General features: G+C 38.1%; 1 protein-coding gene and 1 long non-coding RNA gene across 5 annotated transcripts in view; one reads left to right on the plus strand and one right to left on the minus strand.

The window, feature by feature from the left end:
- Positions 1-20908, plus strand: part of LOC138937728 (kinesin-like protein KIF26A) — a 317690-nt gene that overhangs the window by 279382 nt on the left and 17400 nt on the right. For all 4 annotated transcript variants that reach the window (XR_011447562.1, XM_070304263.1, XM_070304264.1 and 1 more), the window contains exons 8-10: positions 2019-2207; positions 13142-13235; positions 17961-18158. Coding sequence is in view for 3 of the 4 variants with exons in the window: in XM_070304263.1 (XP_070160364.1) it covers positions 2019-2207; positions 13142-13235; positions 17961-18158 (481 nt within the window). In the remaining variant the exon portion in view is untranslated. The remainder of the gene's footprint in view (positions 1-2018; positions 2208-13141; positions 13236-17960; positions 18159-20908) is intronic.
- LOC138937734 (uncharacterized) overlaps positions 1-20908 on the minus strand; it is a 272331-nt gene that overhangs the window by 171564 nt on the left and 79859 nt on the right. Inside the window, exon 3 of the long non-coding RNA XR_011447564.1 lies at positions 13373-13442. This is a non-coding gene — a long non-coding RNA (uncharacterized lncRNA). The remainder of the gene's footprint in view (positions 1-13372; positions 13443-20908) is intronic.

The raw sequence follows: 20908 nt of genomic DNA on the forward strand, positions 1-20908 counted from the left end.
GGGGAGACTGATGGGGAGAGTGTTGGGTGCTCGGGTGGACAGAAACAAAAAAGGCGCGCGTCCATTTTTTATACCTGTGTGGCGTCAGGAGCGTTCCCGCATGCAAAAGATAGGACGTGCACCGCAATCTGAACGAAATCTCCAAACCCAATTTCCTGGACAGACAGACAGACAGACAGACAGACAGACGAACGGACCGGCGCGCGGTGTTGCGCGAACAAACCGTGGATTGTACCGACGACATCGATCTGGGTGCAACGGGGCCGGATGCGGCTTTAATAATGCGTCGCCGTGACATCGCGCGGAAGAACGCGTACGCGGCGCGTCTTATCGCTCGGTTCGAGTTCGTTTAAATCACGCGCGAATATAAAATGTGGCGCAAATCGTAGATAAGGATAATTGAAGAGTTTTCTCTGGAAGAACAACTTAATATCATTCTATACACAGTTTTGTCTTCCCACGTTTCCAATCGATATTATGCTCAATTCCATTGATGCAAAAAATTATTTCTTGAAAATAAACTTTTCGTGTTTGTAGAGATAATATAATATCATATTACACATAACATAATCAGTTTTGTCTGTATTATGACGTTAAATAATTAATTAGAATACTGAGAATAATATAGAACTAAGCAATAAAAATCAGAATAAAACGTTAAAATTCAAGAGAATAATTCACGAATGCGAGCGAGAAAACATGAATCGCTGTTGTGATAATTTGCAAAATTAACAAAACATTGCAAAATATTAAAAGCCACGGATAAGTGGGGTCGCGGGTCCATCCGACGTATGATTTTTAATAAAGCAACTTGTTTGCCCCCTTGAATGCTCAACTGTCCGTTCGATGTTTGCGAGCGATATTCGATTTCACGAGAGACTAGCAAATATCTTCTCGCATATTTGGATACATGCATTTCTATGTTATCATGTTACCATCCGGCATCCATCGCGGCTCGAATATCGCAATTAAATGTCGCGAAACTATTCAACATTTTAAAGCTGTAAAATGACCCTTCAACCCTTTTGTTCATTTTTTTACGATTATAAATTATCTTTTCAATTTGTGTAGAACTGAAAGAAATTAACTCTTTCCATAAAAAATTCATATATTAAATAATTATAATTGAAAAAAATCCGTAATATAAATGTTTTAATTAAATTTGAAATATAGTAATGCATTACGTAGCTTTTATATAACCTGGCGTGGATAATGAGTTATTATATCTCGTTATTATATTTCTATATTAATTATGACATGTTATATTAATTATGATATTTACATAAAATAATATAATTAGTGGAGGTATTATATTATTTGTATGTGTGTGTATGTGCAGATTGATACATAGCGATGTTTGTTTAATTAAACACAATTTTCTTGTCTAATAATTTTACTCGATATACGTTCAGTAAGTTCTGCAGGTCGTTCAATGACCGTAGGTCACAGTAATTTTAGACGACTTGACGTTCACTTGGCAGAAACTGTCTATCAAATAATTTTGATGAGAGCATTATTCGATGAGAGAGTGGAGCTAATTCATTATACAGTATTAACCTATTGTAGAGAATTCGCTGGACGCTTGATAAATGATGAGAAAGCTTTATCTTTAGTCACCAAATGTAATCTGCTATCAGTCCAATTGACAAATTCCAAAACTAATTCAATTTCACAATAATTAATGCATTTAATGCCCGCAATCACGATTGAAAAGTTATATCTACGATTACCGTCACTAAATGAATAATGCGATTATAATTTCACTAAAATACATATTTTAAGATATTGATGAAGAAAATGGAAAGAAAAAATGGAAGAAAAAGAATCTCTTTTCCTTTAGTACATATATTTAATATTAGAAAATGAATTTTTATATAATGCATTGTTGAATTTTGAGCAATTTCTTTCGTTGACTTATTATATTTTGGATTTAAAATTTAATTCGATTTAGAATCTTATCGCATACATGATTTTGATAGAAAAGAAATTCAATTTTGAAATCTTTATATATTATTTAGGTAAAAGTCATGCTGAGGGTATCGTCTGGAGACGGAGGCAGTTTCTTCAACGCGGATAAGCGGAAGAAGCAAGTTACCTTAGTGGACCCAGCATCCGGGCAATCTTCATCGGCAGAAGATCGACGGCCTACTGTGGCGGCGCCAAAAATGTTCGCGTTTGACGCTATCTTTACCGAAGAAGACTCCCAGGTATATAATTATAAATACAGAAAAAATATATGTATATGTGTGTATTTATATATATTAATTATGATTATTTAATAAATATAATATCATAGATTTAGAATAATGTTAAATATATCAAAAATAATTTGTTTTAATAGAACGTCTTCTAAAAATCACACAATACGGATAAAAAAAGATTTGCAAAAATATGACTTAGGTGCAACATTACTTTATAAAATATTTGTCAAGTTTCAATGTTAGATAGTACGCGTGTATAACTTTCATAAATTTTTCACTCTATATGCATCATCCAGCATACAACATGTGGAAATTTATCTATCGTGGAAGGTTTCTGAAATATTGCATTTGGATTAAGTCGACAACGAACAGGACTTAATTTCTGCCATTCAGACTGTCCTGTTAACGTTTTAAATTTCAAATGGCACTCGAGTGCGGCGTAGCGAACAAAGCGGTACTTATAACGAGCGTGTTTAAGGTCGTTCGATAGTCGGGAAAATTTGTACGCGTGTACAAGAGAGAAAGAGACAGAGATCTCTCGAGTCAATGACGTCTTCGACGGCCAGCTGTTTCTGGAGTAGCGAGTAGCAACAGCCCTCAATGGAGGGTGGTTGCTACTTCGTACCTGAAGGCGCTCTTCTTTGCTCGTTCGGTTTGTTCTCACTCCGGAAAATCTTCCACCCCTCCCCGTTCTTCTTCGATTGATTCCTGAAGGGCCACTAGCCGGCTCGATTCTTCGAGATTCATGAGAAGAAGAGCGTGGACCAAAGAAAAGGCTCGAAATAGTTCACGAAGAATAAAAGAAACAGAGAGTCAGAGCGAAGAAAGAGAACTGAGAGAGAAAGAAGAAGAGGATCCTAGTACGTGCTCCGACGAGATCTTACGTCCGTATTGAAAACGTAAGAGGCGTCCCTGCCGGGCGCATAACTAAACTAATTTCCCGACCTCTAAACTCCACCTCCAACAGGAAAATCCATCCCTTCGGGCGAATGTTGCTCTTTGCCTGTGACTTCCCCGGTTACTACCAAGCAAACCGAGCTCTGCCGAGCATCCTCGGGACAATTTATCGTGTTACCATATAGGCGAAATATTTTTCTACATTCTTTTTCATCTTGCAAAATCTGGCAATATTATATAAAATACATTCTTTTTTTTTCATCAACAAGATTTTTGTAATTTCATAAAATACATTCCTAAATAAAAATTGATTTGATTTCTATAAAATATTTTCTCTTACATACATGTAAGAATAAATATATATTTTGTATATGAATAAATTAATAATGCAGTTATTAAAACAGTTTCACTAAAGAAATAAATTTTTGATTGACCCCTGGATTAACTTGCCAATCGTTATTAGTAGCGCTGAAAATTATTATCGAAGCTTTATCTGCATGTCAACAATGCCGATGAATTGTATTATGCGACCTTGATGGATGGTATCGCTGGAGCAAATATCACTAGAGATCGTAAGCCACGCCGCAGCACGACGTTATATACACATATTGAGATATTTCGGTACTCCTGAGCAACATTATTGAGCGTCTGATTCAAATGAGCCCGGAGCTACTAGATATTCCAGAATCTCTCTCTCTCTCTCACGTGCTTCGCTCTGACAGCGCATGTATATGTATATATCTCTCTCTAGTTCTCTCTATCTCTTCATTCCTCTAGCCATATTCCTTAATCCAGAGAGACTATCCTACACTTTCCTCTCTTCTCTTCTTCGTCTATTCCTCTCCCTCTCTTTTTCTTTAGCATTTTTCTTTCGCCTCGGTAATATTTAGAAGGACCATAGAAATCAATCGATTGATTCCATCAAATGTTCGTCGGCCACGGCGATTGTCATTGAAGGACACAATAGGCCTTTTCTCTTGTTCTCTTTCCATTCTGCCCTGACTCTTTTTTCGTTTCTCCCTTCGCGATCCATCGAACCGACTACGGACCAGCTGGGCTTCTGGGGGTGAGCTCCATGGGATGAAAGAGCCGAGTTCGAAAGAGCGAGTTCCGGCGTCCAGCGCGACTTTGCGTCCTTTCCCGATTGGCCGTCAAACACACTCTCGCTTGAATATTTTAAAGACTACTGGGGCCGGCCGCCATTCTAACGGGCAACCTACAATCGTTCATCATCAAACCAGCGATCTCTTTGACGTTTTTGTAGAATCGCGAGAATCGATGGCGCCGATCTCCGCCCTTCGTAAATCCCGTTATTCATATCAGACTTTATCAATGGACGATTGCGATCGTAACAATGAATTTTTCTTTTTGACGCCAAGTGAACGTAAATGCAACGATGACTATTACAATAAGAATGAATCGAAATGAAATCTTTATATATATATTAGTTTCCGTGCCCAATTATTTCAATATAGTAAAGAATTGTAATTTTAACTTTTCGTAACATTATAAAAGGAGATAATATAAAGATTGGATTTTATTCTTCTACCGACAAATGAAATAATCCTGATAGCAGGTGGATATTTATCAACAATGTCCACTCGTCGATGACGATAATTTTAGCGGTGACATAATCCGCTTGATACGCTATATTTGCGCGTTACATCGGCTGGTATCTGCATAAATACATCCTGCGGACATGCGATGCCCATATATATTTGAGCTCCAAGTTAACAAGGATATCTGCCGGCTAAAGGAAATACTATTAATCGAAATTGCAGTTGCACTTCTATTTGCAAAGAGCAAAGAAGCCGCAAGCGCAATTTCTATTATTAACATTTCAACCAGTCAAACAGAGCCCGTAATGATGGCGTAAATTTTATTGATGGATTATTTGATAAAGTCCAGTAAAACTTTGATAAAGTCAGATTGATTTAAATTGATTTAGAAAAGTCGTTACCGGTCTATTTCCAACGGAAAGAAAGTATAGGAAATACGCGAGTGAGAAACTGATGTCGAGAAACGTATATCAGATAATAAAGTTTATCTCTTCGAGCAAGAAATAATGGGAAGATATAGAAGAAAGAAGCGACAGAAACCTTTTGAGGACCGTTCTCGAGTGCGCGATTTGTACGAAACTTTCTTTTCGCGTATTCGATCACGCGATTAGCGAGTGTATAGCGTACAATTTATCGGAAACAATATATGGCGAAACAGAAAACTCATAGCCTTTGCGTTTCCAGCGCAAGAGATATTATATTTTTCAAAGCAACTTTTCAAAGCGTTTTTTTCTTTAGGAGATGTAGTTGTTCAAAAACTTCTTTCAATAATGTAATAAAGCAATTTCAGTTAAGACGCGCATAGTGTTAAAATTTATTTCCATATTTATAAATTCAAGTATAATACACTTCGTTTGCTATTTCACTTTGGCATCTTAATATACATTCATTCAGTTTAATTGAAGTAAATATTTTTCTAAATATATATATTTAATACCTATTAACTAATGATGCAATATTAAATAATTATTGAAAAAATATATCTATTAAGAATTAATAAATGTTACAGACTTTATTACTCTAAACATTTCTTAGAATATTAAGAAAAAATTTAAACATTTAGCAACTTGAATTTGTGCACGCGATAGAATATTTAAAAAAAGGACACAATTAATTTTCGATGTCATAAGATAAGTAATAATATATATATATATTAAAATCCAGTAGAAATTGAGCCTACTACTCGTTAACAATGAGCTGCCAATAAGCAGGCCCTGCGCGAACGAAACCCGGCCGCGAATCAATCGACATCCATCTCAATTATACGCGTCATACGCGCAAACAGCCACGCATTCGGCGCGCACATATGCAGCCGTGTGCATGCTTCACCGACAATTCCAAGCCGGCTAGAGACCCAGGACAATGCATCCCGACCAGAATAATTCACCGCGGCCATTATAGGCCGCGGCAGGACAAGGGCTTTATTATTGACTTACGACTAATAGTCACGCTGTGGATTACGCGCGCGTGTGCCTACGCGCGTCCGTGTGTGTACGCAGCACACACAGTCAATGTGTATGCACGTCACCGATCTATTGCTCATTTGCCGGGGTATGCTGATTGAACGAGCCGATCGGTGAGACCTATGAGCCTGCGATATCTTGCTTCCTGACTCCCGTGGGAATTCGCCTGCCCCGCGAAAATAAATCGCCGGTTTATCGCCGGCGTGTCAAGTCTTCTCTCTCTCTCTCTCTCTCTCTCTCTCTCTCTCTCTCTCTCTCTCTCTCTCTCTCTCTCTCTCTCTCTCTCTCTGTCTCAAATCTTTGCAATTTTATTCTTGAAACAGAAGAAATAGATTAATTTAACGCGAAGGGTTATTTACTACTTTGAAAATAAATTATAAAAACTCATTTTACGCAATTGGAAACGTTCTGCGTAAATATACCGATTAAAATTTTCTTCCCATTGTTAAATTTATTTTTATTGATGTGTAGAGATCGTTATAATAATAACAGAATTGACCGGTTGTCGCTAAAATGCACTCCTCACGGAGATATTCTGTATCGGCGAATAAGCATGATCGGCGTAGGGCTCGTCACTGCCATTCTCGAGCAAATGCATGATAATCTATAAACCAATCATACGGCCTCGTGGCCAAGGTATTCTGCCCTCAGCTACGTCTGCGCTCCTTGTCTCTTGGCCCATTCTGTCCGGTCAGATATCCGTCGTATCTTCTTGAATGACGTATTTCCATATTACAGCGGGATTAATTTACGCTGTAGCGCGACCGGGTGTTAAGCAAAGCTGATAAAGTTTGACAGGTGTCAGCTGAACGGCAGCAAAGATGAGCGAATAGTCATTGCACTTCGTCGCACCTCACTGCATCTACAGACGTTTGCTCTATGACAGACTATGATTTACTTTTGTCCTTGCGAAATAAACTTATGACGTTATGACGTGGATCGAATAACGATGTATGAAATTGAGGTTTACGGTATAACAACGAAACAATATATCTTCCGCACGAACTGCTCGAGATGCACATTCTCAATCTGATATTCTTTAATCGGTTTGTTCTATCTCTTTGATTTTGATAATTAAAAATCAGAAATTAAAATATACATAAAGAAGATGTCTTGTAATATATTACACCGAAAATAATAGATTTAATAAATTATCAAATAACAATCTTTGAAACAAAGCGATAAGTGGACCGATTTTTCGCGCAATCGAATCGATAGGATAGATAGAAAAAAAAAAATTTAGATCCGACGGATAGAGAGATGCATGCGGGGTCTCGTTGTTTCACATTTTCGATTTTGTATCGCTCAGGCAGGCACTGGGATTTCGCGAATGCTTTTTTGATCCGGCAAGCCGCACCTGCCCGCGCAGAGGTTAGAGCGCGACACGATGAGGGCAGGGGGCGAATTCGGTAAATCGGGGGATAACGCCAGGAGAAGGAAAAAGAGGAGGGTGGGGGGGGCAACATTCGTTTGCTCCCCAGGCACCAATGACGCCAATCTCCCGTGTAAATCGCGACATATTTCACGACATCGCGCGGCGGAAGGGCGCTCATGCGCGAGTCAGGGTTCTGTCACCCTTTCTCACCCTATGTTCGCCCCCCCCTCTCCCCCCGCCCTCATTTCTCTCTGGCATTGCAGCCCACCATTCTGCGGATCCGTCGGAGGTGGATGAAAAGTTTTCCGAGTTGTTATCCCTGGAGTTATCATCGCACCACGCGTCGACAACGAGTCGAAAATTTCACGATGTAAATGCGATCGCTATTCGTCCTGCGGACCTTCGACCGGATTTCGCTTATTTGCGCAACTGGGCCTGCTTCGAATTTATCAGCCACTATTTCGCAAACTGCTATGGAAATACGTCAACATGGAGAAAATTTTTATGCACGCGCGGCTCATTATTAACAATTGCATTCAGCATAAAGTTCGCAAATTTTTAATCTCTTGCCATAGCATTGCGAAATTAAATAATTTTATTACGTGTTGTCTCTTTCTATCGAATGAAATGTAGTTCGGTTTTATTGCGAACTAAAGTTCATCTGATTTCATATCGACTTAATAAATTATTAATAATTATTTGTTCGCAGTCATTGATCATTAAATCATTATTCGACTAAATAATACGTTGAGCTTTCGTAAAGTTAGCTTACGTGTTTATGTCTCGATTGTCGGCGGAAATAATTTATAAACGAATAAGTTAAAATGAATCACGGTATGTCGAGCGGAAAGCACATGTATCGCAATGCAATTTTTGGAATTACCGGCTCGTAAATTCCAACGAGAGTATTTCCTGTGCGTGAGCGTGTGTTTCGCACATTCTGTGTCTCCCATACCTCGCCTACGATTACTAACCGCTCGTGTCTCGTCGCACGTATACGAGGGCGAAAAGCATCCCCTTAGGGCTATTTGTTTTTGATACGGTTTTCATCGAATAGCGTCGTCGCGATAGATGTTTGATGCTACCCGCATGCAGATACGTCTTGTTTATAAAAGAATGTGCTACTGTATCGCGTATCCTTGCTAACGAAATTCACGAGTGTTGTAATAATTTCATTTTATCGCATAGATTTGCCCTTAAATTTACTCCTATAATTCTAATGAGAAACTTTTGGTTTCATTTGAGAGAGTCAATTTATTAAATTATATTAAAAAGATGCTGTCCTTGACGAAGCATTACATGGAAAAAAAAAAAAAAAAGATCGCTGCCCGCACACGCGAGAAAGAACCCGCCGTGATTGGTGCAATTGTTAAAAATCCGATGACGCTGACAATGGATGATCTAGCATTGTTGTGATAAAAATGCTGATCGCGTCTTTTTTTTTCCATTGATAATAAAATTTCTATTCAGCACGTTTTTCCCATTTTAACGTTCATGATCGCACCGAAGAAGAAGATTACGTGACTCGCGTTTATTATTACGTGAATTGAACGGTTCGAACAAACAAGCGATGATATAATTACTCGAAAAAACGCACTGCTTAATAGCGCATATATTTGAACAATCAAGTTGCTGCTATTATTGCATATATTTGATTTTCATCGAACGAGTAGTTTGGGAAAAAATGAAAACATTTCGTATTGAATATTAAAATAACAACTAAATGAAATCAGATTTGGAAGAGGGGAAAGAGCGCGGAGGCTTGCAAGCAACATAAAAAATTCTAATTTAATATAATTCGTGCATTTTACACCATAAGTAAATATTGATTCTAAGATGTTATTGTGCTTTCTTGGCATTGTATGCCTTAACGAGGTTTCGTTGTCTATCGCTACGTCTTGTTTCTATAGTTATATTAATATTGATACATCAGCAGCATCGCACGGAAATTTGCATAAGAACATCGTCATAGTGCATAAACGCGTCGACCAATGAAACGCCCGACGTAAGCCGCTGTATTGTATTGCGAAGCTTATACGGGGAGCCTCATTGGTCGGAGATGCTTATACGCTATGCTCTTATGTAAATTTGCTTGCAATAAGCTTTAATTTACGCTTTTACTAAAGCACAAATGAGACATTTCTCTTGGAAAAATATTCGAATGAAGGAGGCAACGTTTTCTGTCAAGCTTTATTTTTTTCTCTAAATTGAATTGTTTTGTTACTATAATTTCTATGTTCTATCTCGATGTAAAAAGAGAGAATACAGCATTAACTTATACTTGCTAAAATTACTAAAAAAATACTTGAAAATCTAATACTTATAATAATAAAATACTTAAAATTATTAAAATTATTTAAAAAAAATGTAGATATCTTTTACGTTAAAAAAGAGTAAGTTTAAATTTCGAAAATTATGTAATTTTAAAAATGATCTCTGGATTAACTGCCATATAAACGCCGAGAAATAATCTAAAGAGAAAGATCTTCGTAATGTATATTCTTTTATCATTGATAAAAGGTTTCGCAAAGACATTGAAAGACGGAATAGAGACGAACCGTGAAAGTGTCGGCGCTTGTAAGTCGGCTAATGTCCAAGGCGATGTCACCTTGATTCGCCCCGAGACATTGCCGTCGAGACATCTGGAAAACTTGCGAATTAAGAGATTCGTCGGCGACGCGAACGGAGGGGAGATCATTCGATTATTTCCAGCCATTAAGAGAACCCCTCCTCGTTCGGTCCCACTCCAATGTTACGAGGGTGAAACGTTTCTCGTAGCTTCTTTCCGAACTTTCGACATGAGTTTTACATTTCGCGTCTGGAGAAGGATGAAGAGGCATCGGAATGACGATAAGGGAGAACGAGAGGCATGCGTAGATGGCGAAATCGAAAACGGGGAAAACGGGGAGAGCGACCCCCGTCGTGGATTCTTCTTCGCAAGCGGAAGGTGCTCTTGCGAGAGCGGGCACATTCAACCCTCCGTACGATTGGTATTCCGGTCCGGTGCACCAATATTGCGTTACCAAAACGCGTCGCGCAAACCGAATTTAAACAACTACGAGCGTGACGACACGATGCCGCTTGTAAGTCACACCGCGGTGCGTGTCTTTTAATTCACACTACCCCGTTCGAAACAAACATCTCGAGATGAACGCGATTGAGACGTCACGTCCGCGTCGACCGATTCCTCTCAATTGGCAAGGGATTGGTTACCGGAATTATAAAAGGCTCTTGATGAGCAACGGGAGAAAATTATTTTCCACGAGGGCTATCAATTATCTATAAATTAAAACATAATTTATTATAGATATTACTACCGACAAAAGATGAATTTTTTCATCGAATTACGTTATTTCAACTTTTATTTTACTCTCCATAAATAACGCACAGAAATGAAATACATCCGAAAAAAATATTTCACGACAAAGGCCCGGCCAAAGAAATAAATAATTTTCATCCAGTTCTATTTCCGGTAATACTCTTCGCGTATTAATTCGGCGAATTTCGATTATTAAAAGAACATCAAAGCGGAAATGAATTGCTATTGTTACTCATTTTTAACCGGCGGAAATCCGAGTGAGAGAGTTAAACAGCATTACGTGCGGGTGTCTGGCCCGAGGGCGGACATCACAGAGAGGGTGGTCTCTCGCCGGTGAAAATTTTCAAAGGCTCGACATCGATGGGCTCTCGCTCGCGCGTATCAGAAGCGTGGAAGAACCCTTTCCGCAATTTCTCCGGTCGCACGGGCGCGGAATCAAGTGTTTGAGATTATGATGGTGGCTCCGGTCACGTATTTCATTAACCGTCATGCCGACAGTTTGGGGAGTTCAAGGGCGAGATTTCTGGCGACGGAGGGTGCAGGTATCTACGAAACGTATTTGCTTTACGTTATATCCCTCGGGATGATCCCGTTATAATTATGAATGTCGTTGTTGTTACTATGGTAAGTGTCGGATATACTGTCGTCAATTCCGGTATTGGTTTCGTATTAATTTATCGTTTAAGCGAAAACGTTTCTCCTCATGTTTGGATATCTTTTACTTATCAATTGAATATTTTCAACATTAAATCAACACTTTGTGAGACGAAAAGAATTCTTAAACCCAGAAATTAAAAGAATTATATATATCGCGATTAAAATAATTAATTTTATATATAAAAATAAATCTTTTTATTATTACGTCAAAATGTTCCGAAAGTCAAAGTAAATATGACGATTTCATAGATAAATGTGATTAGCGGAGTTTCATTTAATTGGCATGCGATCACCCGTGTATAAATTAACGAGCAATTCCCTTTCGGATAATAAATTCCTTTATCAGAATGCGGCAAAAGAAACGTTTCTCTATCCGCGAATCAAGAAGTCAATGTAAATCTGCGGCGGTATCAGCAGACTCGTTTGCGGCTACGGTTGCGCTGCGCCGCCCCTTTGAAACGAGCAGCGACAGATTGGTATTACCATATTGGGAAAAGGGACTAGACTCCTTATTTCCCTATCCTTTTGCCGCTGCGGGAAAAAAAAAAGAGAGAAAATGAAAAAAGTGGTCGGCCCCTCTTTCTCTTTCTCTTCCGACGTCTCTCTTCTTACTTCGATTCTCCATTTCGATCGTCTTTCCGGTGCGATTCTCCGTCCCTTTTTCTTACTCCCGATACACTACCCCTTCCCCTCGCGCTTTCTTTTTTCACGGGATTCTCGCATCCCTTTTTCCATCTCGGGCTCATCCGATTCTCGTCCACGAAGATTTCAATCTTGTTTGGTCGAGGCATCGACGCGTCCTCATCTTCCTCTCGATTTTCTCCGCAAACTGCGAGAAATCCCCTTTGCTCTCGTAACATACATTTTTCCATCTCTTTCGTCCTTCTAGTTTTCGCTCGTTGAGCGATGTCGGAGTGAAAAAGGACAGTCGATTTACACGCATTCTATCATCGATCGCAAACGATACATCAATCACAGACTCGGCGTTGAAGATTTTCGACAAATTTTGCAAGAAATTCGCACAAATCCGCTTCTTTACCACGAACAAACGATTCTTCGCGCTGTCATTTGCCTTATTGATACCCGAGATTTCGAAATCAAATCGGCGAACGATCGTCACATCCAAGGGCCGAGTCTTTTTTAAAGAGCGGTTTTGCTCGGGTTGTTTGGGACTCGAGCGTTGTTTCGCGGCTTTCATAGAGGAAAAGTCTTTTCCAGTCTATGAATACATTAGGAGCAAACAAAGGCCCGTCTCCCATAATCCCGCGACCCTTTCCCCTCTTTATTCCCCCCATCCCTATTTCTCCTCACTTTTCACACTGGAGATGTTACACGCGTTTATTAAACCCAGCCCGCCAACACGCTTTCTTAAGCACTTTACGAGAGCCTGGACGAGCTCTTCCTCTCGAGCTGTCCTGCGAAGGCTTGACGTTTCGCCCCTTTCCATTCCCTCGTCACGGTATTATTGCGAGGCAGATGCAATTAAAATCGCGTCTATAAGCGTCTATACAAATGCCCTAAAGCTGTATCGAAGTATATAACGCGAGATTTAATAATTATCAGAACGAATTTAGCATGTCTATCGCATAAAGAAAATTAAAAAATATCGTAATCAATATTTAATAACTGCGATCGTAAAATATGTATTAATATGTATGTGTTTCTTTCAGACTGAGATCTGTTCGAGCGCTCTTACGGACGTAATTCACGCGGTCATCAATGGAACGGATGGTTGTCTATTTTGTTTTGGACATGCTGGCTTAGGTAAGTTAAGAAATCCTTTTCTCGCAATGTTATATAATATTTTTTCCTTTATCGATTTCATATTTTTAAAATTTTGATCTTATGGCTTTTATCTGTGTCAAATGCAATATATTATCCATTATTTTTATAGTACTTACTTGATATTATTATGATGTCTTATCAGTGACCACAACGTGTTGTAATTGGAACTCTGGATCTGAATTTTATCTAAAACAAAAAATTCCGATAGTTAGGAAATAAAATAATCTCGCTGCGGAACGAATTATGTATGTAATAAGTAATAATATATTTAAATTATTATTTTTATATATTTTAAAAGTGCCAAATATGTACATAGAATTTTGGTCAGACTCCAAAAATATAATTTATTTTTTATTTCTAAAAAAATAATTAAAAAAAGTAAATTTTTTTATTTATGATATAGATAGAAGAAAATTGTAGAAACTAAAAAAGTAGATTGATAAATCACAAGTTTGCTTGTATAATTAAAATAAGTATAATAATCAAAACTTCATAAACTATTTATTCAACAGTGATATAGATTTTTTACAGATAGACTTTTATTATTTATAAAAGATGGTTCATACTGGTTAGCATATTCTCTTTGTGTGAGTCGAGAAATAAATTATTCCAGAGAATATCGATGATATATACATATATATATATATCCTTTCTGGAGAGAAATGTCGCGAGAATTTTTTTCTTCATTCCTTATTCTTTATTTATTTAGGCGTTCTCTTTCTTCTATTCGTTTCTTCTCGTTCTGCTGCTGTGAGAAACGCGTCGATAGAAGCGCAGAGTTGTTTTACATTTTAAGTAGTGATATCGAGTTTGCATGCAAATGCACGATTATGCGTGGAAAATACACAGGAGGGAGGTGGTAATGTCGGTACGGAAAAGAGTGAGAAAAGGGAAGAAAGTAGGGACAGGGGAAGCGACAATGAAGAACAGTGAGGTGAGACCGGAAGGAATGGCGATAATGTATGCCACTGGGACACATTCTCTCCCTCGTACCTTTCGAATTTTAATACAGCACAATCTAAGAGAGAGATCGAAATAATAATCCGTTGGTGAATTTTTTCTTTTCTTTTTTTTTTTTCATTAGATCGTGATCGCGCACGAAAAATGTTCATTAAAATATATTTGATATGGATTATAACTGAAATAAAGTTTTGATAGAACGCGATAGACGTCTACTGTCTACTCTCTCAGTCGGTATCAGAACCAATTAAACTTCGTGGAATGATATTTCGTAGAATAATATTTCCGTACCGATTTTCTTGTATATATTTCTCGCTAGAGAATTTTTTAAATATTTGATAGACAAACACGTGAAAACTTATATATTTAGATAAATAAGATAATATAGCAATTAAACGCGGGAAGAGATCGCATTATTACAGAAATTGAATTGTTTCTCTCTCACATATAAATTGCTATAGATATGGTTATATAAAATAATCGTGTTCTCGATAGTTATGCAAAAAGGTCACGCAAATAAAATGTCAATGTCCATGGAGAAACCACATTTCTAAAATTGATTTCAGAATAAAATAAACTTACAGTTTTTTTTCAAAGCATGGCTTTTAGCCAGCTTCCATTGTTCCCGGGCTGATACGGTTTCATAATTCATGGCGCCTTGAGAAATCGTCGGCCTTCAATGTCGAAGTTCGCGCAATCGAGCGGGATTTCTTGCGGCGCACGAAAAAGGAATCGATAAAGTCAAAAATAAAAGGAAGCGCGTCGAAGAGATAAGAGAGCCCAACGATCGTAGACGAAGAACCGCGCAAAAAGAAGCCAAACGAAATCACATAGTATCCTCTCTTTCTAAAATATTTCAGGCAAGTCCGCGAGCAAACTGCTTTTAATCGACGCGAACATTTCTGTCTTTCTTCCTCGCTGCTTCAGCTGCTCGCTCTCTCTTTTTTTTCATCCCTTCTACATCCCGATTTTTTCTTAACTCCTTACGCCATTATCCTCTGAGACGAAGAAGAAGACGAGAAAGAGGGACCGACCGCAGTTATATAGAATAGCGAAGGGATAAGAAAAGCAGGATGCAAACTAAGGGAAAGGCCAGATTTGCATGAATATGCGAGAAAAGGAAGGAAAAAATACGAAAGATAAAGGCAATCCAATGAGACCGACTATATTTAAAATAATGTCCAGAATATGCTGTTTTTTATTTCGCACGTGTGATGCATATGTCGATGCAATTAATTGCATCTCGCTCGCGTACACATCTGTCATTCGCGGTCTGAAAAATTGTATGCGGAGAAACTACGAGGGAAAAAGGACTACAGAGGATAAGCGAGGCAGTGCCGAGAAAGAAGGGCGAGAAATGAGAGAGAAAGAAAAAGAGAGAGAGAGAGAGAGAGAGAGAGAGAGAGAGAAGAGGAAGAGAGGGAGACAGAGAGATTTGCGCTCTCAAAGCAACAGGACTTGTTTCTTGCGAAAGGATAGAGGGCGAGTAGATAGTAGAGAGTTGTAGCGCATATAGATACAGCGACGACAATGGGCCCGTTTGTACTTTGTAGCGCGTTCCTAATTACCCCCGCGCGACGGACACCTCGTCGAACCCTTTGAGATCGCGGAAGGACCGTCAAAGTGGATTATGCAACAACGAGGGGAAGAAGCACGCGTGCTCGATGCACCGAGACTTCCCTCTCGTACCTTTTTCAAAAACGGCGCTTGACAATGATAACCTTAGTAAGCGATTCAGTCAAAGGAACCACGCGCTTCTCTCTCGGTTCTGTTCTACATAATCGCGAAAGGGTTTATTCGGTTCTTGCTAATTTCGTGTATATAAATTTGTAATATCGGTATGAGAAACAATGCATATATACATGTATATATATATATATATATATATATATATATATATATATATATATATATATATATATTAAATTTCTTTTATAATTAATTATGCGGGGTATATCGGGAATCGTAACACGAAGTGAAATGGAGATGATTCCTCGTGCAAATGCAAGTCTAAAATGTAGAATAAAATATTTTCATACAGATTTCTTTTTTTTTTTTTGTTCGAAAAAAATCGTTTTCCCATTATCAGAAAAAAAATATAATATGAGTAAGTATGCGAAAACTACAATAAACACACAATCTACCATAATCTAATATTGATCTTGACATTTTTCTCATATAACAAGATTCTCGTGTGGAATTTTAATTATCATTCTTATTCGTTTCAAAAGTATCTCTACGAGAAAGCATCGTACCGATGGTCTGAGAATGCAGCGGCTATTCGCTATCGTTTTTCTGCCTCATCGTCAGTGGCCCCGCGAATCTCGCGGCGGCATAGCGCAAATTCTTGCGGAATTTTTGCGGTTCGAGTATTCGAATCTTTCCGACGAAGCGCGAATACTCCGAAGCGAAATCAGCTATTGAGAAAAGTTCTCGAGATGCGGTCCCTTACCGATAAGATGTCTCGACCCTCTCTTTCGCCGTGTTTCTAATTAAATAACAACATAATTCACCGTCCTACATTAAGACAATTAAATAACATTTAAGATTCAACGGCGGCTGCTGCTTTTCCATTATTCCACCGTTGCCGGCCAGGGCCTCCCTTCGCCTGGATCTTACGCCTTTCGCTTCAACCTCTCGTCCTTCCGTATCGTAATCCCCCTCTGCCATAAGTCGCCTCCGCTCTCTCGTCGGACTATTTTATGATTTTAATAAGAGCTCTTTTATTTATCTGTCAATAGAAGAGCGTTTGAACTCGGTTTTCAATTTCGCCGAAACTTTTGCGCCGAAGGTTTCGCAAAGTATACGTCGTTATCGTAATTCATCTAAAATCTAATTAATTCAGCTAAAATCGCCATTAAATATATAACCGGATCATTTTTCCGCAAATTATATTTCGTTATTGTTGCTAATAAATTAATTTTAATATTTATTTTGCGCCGTTTCACCGGAAAAGCAAAATAATCGATCGATAGTTTTATCATTCGTCTATTTCCGCATAATCCTCGGTTGTCATTCTAGCCGTTATATTGTCGTTCACTAAATAGTAAACAAATTAAGCGGCTCACTCGGACCCGACCGCAAATCTGGCATCGCAATTATTGCACCCATCCGACTCGCACGCCAGCCATGTACATAAACGGGATTTTCGAACTCGTCCATGTGAATTGATTCGTCGCGACACGCGAAGGGGGAAAATCGCGATTATGCCAATCAACAATAAAGCTTGTCCACATACCGGTTGCACAGGCGGTTACGGGCGTTAATACGATCCCTACGGCAATAAATCCGTCAGTCTGGCAAGAATTATTCAAAATATTAACTTTAACCCGTTATCGCGCGTTTTTCTCGATAAAAAAAACCAATGTCCAACTATTATGACATTTTTAAATATTTTGTCTCGATAGTTTTTAATTAGAAATCATATTAACTATAAATATAGAAGAAAAAATTCAAAAATTATATATATATATATATACATATAAATCGAAAAATATTTAAATCGCACACGTGAGTTTCATAGAATAAACAGTATAAGTGGACAATGTACCGTATGTAAACTAGTTATAATTAATTCAAATATAGCGGTGAATAATATTCATCTACGCCATTTGCATTTACATTGCACGCTTAAGCGCTGAACATTTCTGCTCTCTATGATGTAATCCCGCGTTTACATTGTCCGTAATCAGCAAGTATTTTCTCGCAATGCTTAATACAAGCATTTTCTTTGCTCTTATTCAGGCAAGTCTCACACTATGTTGGGAACTCCGGAAGCTGGTCATACACTGGGCGCAATTCCTTGCGCCATTGCGTGGCTCTTCCGCGGAATTTCTGAACAACGACAGAGAACCGGCGCTAGATTTAGCGTCAGGGTGAGCTGCGTCGAATTGACCACCGGTCAGCAGCAACTGAGAGACCTACTTGCAGCGCACGCGAACGGTAAGTAATCTTTCAATTAGTCGCGAAGTATCCTAGCGTGAAAGAGAATAAACTTTTTCCTCACATTTCTTCGTTCCTAATTAAAGTTATCTACTTAGCGCCAATCTACTACAAATGGCGTATATATATATTCGCTAGAATTCGATTATACGAACACTTGTTCTTACTTCTTGAAAGAAAATAAGAAATTCCTATCACGGCTTATACAAAATTACCAGAAAATCAATAAATTAAATTTTTATCGACCGATGCTTAATTTAATAGGACATATATAAAATTATAAAAGCACTAAAAAAATATTCATTAATCATTATTCGATCAATATAGCGCTTCGTATAATGTTATTAATAGATCTTTTATCTGATTAAATCGTATTTTGATTTCTCGAAGAAATTTGCCTTAATCATTTGTTTAAAACCATCCTTCTTTTTAAGAGAGAAGATGGGAGATGCAAGAATCTCTTTCACGGACAAAACCTAATCTGCTCTAACATTCAGAAGCGCGGAACTATCTCGAGCGTTTTAGCTGTCTCGTGAAAGGAGGGTTCGGCATTTCCCGCAATTAATTCGATGTTTCGAACAATGCGGCTAGATATAATTGTTTAGATTAATTAATGCCGTAGAAGGGCAGCAACGCTAGACGAATTATGTGCAGTCGCCACCGATGCAGTATTATATCCATTGTATTAATACTCGCGCAATAATTCCACAGATTTTCAGATCATGGTTTCTAATCGCATCTAAACTCACAATGATTCTCATATAATCAGGATTAATACGCGCCGCGACGAATATAATTATAGATTAATATTATTTGTGTTTCGATCGCAGTCAGCGTCGAAATAGTAAAGACAAATTCTGATTGCATGTACACATATAATACATTGAAAATTTTCATATAAATTAGTAGATTAAAAAATATTATGAATATTGTATAAGATTGCATAAATTTTATTTTTTATTATACGATACTTTTTGAGATCCAAGCTTCTACGAGACGATGCTAAATAAAAAAATATTCCTTTATATTCCTCGTTCTCTGGAGGATCGTCAGGAGAACGGTCAAGAATATCCCCACGAAAATACGAACATTTCATGGCTATAATCGAGTTTAAAGACGAAGCACGGCCGGACCGGAGCCACGTCGCGTATAGAATTCTCCACGGAAATTGCAATAGCTCGCACGTTCCATTTGCCTGATACGCGCACTCGTTCCGACTTGATCACCGACGTCTTCGAATCGACGAAAACCGATCGTACGGCCGATGCTCGAAAGTACGAAACGTCGAAATTGTCTTCTCTCGATCGACAATGATGCGCGGAGAATTTGGAAAGTAGAACGAGACTCGGTATTGGCTGCAATTTGATTTCGTCTTTACGGACGGCCATGTGGACGATTTGGTCCGTAAAATTGAAAGACGGGATTATTTCCTCCATCTATTTCATGTTGACCGCTATCCCCCTTCCCTTTTAACAACTCTCTCTCTCTCTCTCTCTCTCTTTCTCTCTTTATTACTTTTGTTATCTGTTTCTTTTTATGTCATCTCGAGGAATCATCAAGGACTCGCTGGACTAATAAAGAGTCGTTTCTTTGGAGGGTGGACTGCTATAGTGTACTTGTGGGAATGATCGTCAAGGACATTGCCCTGAAAATTAACGGGACTGTCTGCTCTAGAATATCTTCCTTCTTGCTCCACAAATAGGATATATAAATTCGCGTAATATTTCTCTGATATTGGACATCACACGAGTTATAATTTAATTTAATGAACTGAATGTATGATTCAAATAAATGTTTGTAATCAGACATTATAAATTTTCAAAATTTCTCTTTCTCATTCTCTTTATAAATATTGATCAATGAGAAGATATTAATATATTCTCAATGTCTAGGACTTAAATTTTCACAAATTTTGAAATTGTAAATATAAAAATTCGCCATATAGTTTCGAACATATACGCTAAAATATAATTTTCTGCCATGTTGCGAGACACTCCTGGGCATTTTGCATTCACGGAAATTAAAGATGTTTATTAGTATAACCGAATCTTCCTTGAGTATGTGCGATGCGCGACATTTCGCGTAAAACTCACATTGAACGAGTCGTTTGAATACTGGCTTAACGACCATGCCAAGCAGCTTTCCGCTTTCTCGGGAATTACGGACTAATTAAAATGCGATGGAATTAATTTTCCAGCTTATTAAATAATTAACTCGTATCTATAGAGAACTATCTTGACTTCGTAAATCTATCCTTCCCCCTTCGTCCATCCTTTACTTTTCTTCTCTCTTTCTTCCTCCGGATCTTATTTCAACCGAAACTCTCAATGGCGTAACGAATTTTTGAAAGGCCTATTAACAAAGAGATTCATAGGCTCTTTAACTATTCATCTGTGATAAAAAATTAATCTACCCTTCAATCTTTCATTTTTGTAATCATTTTAAATAATAATATGATAATGTACATAAAAAATAGAATAGAAAATACATGCAGATAATCAGTTCTAATCTTTTACTCTTTTCTCGTATGCATATCTTTATTCTTATTTTATCTTACTTTTCTTTATCTTGTTGCTCTGGCTTTTTTCTTTTCTTCTTTTCTTTTTCTCGTTGTCTTTTCTACATCTTTTCAGTTTGCAAGGACATTAGTTACGCCACTGCCGGATGCTGCAACCAGCGCGTTCTGCGCTCAAGATTTAAGTCGAGTATAGCAGCACCCTCCAAGAGTTCGCGTTTTCCCCAGGAAACTT

Source organism: Polyergus mexicanus, unplaced genomic scaffold (genome assembly GCF_030449975.1).
Source record: "Polyergus mexicanus isolate NDT 795.1 unplaced genomic scaffold, iyPolMexi1.0 SCAF_11, whole genome shotgun sequence".
NCBI classification, from domain to species: Eukaryota; Metazoa; Arthropoda; class Insecta; order Hymenoptera; family Formicidae; genus Polyergus; species Polyergus mexicanus.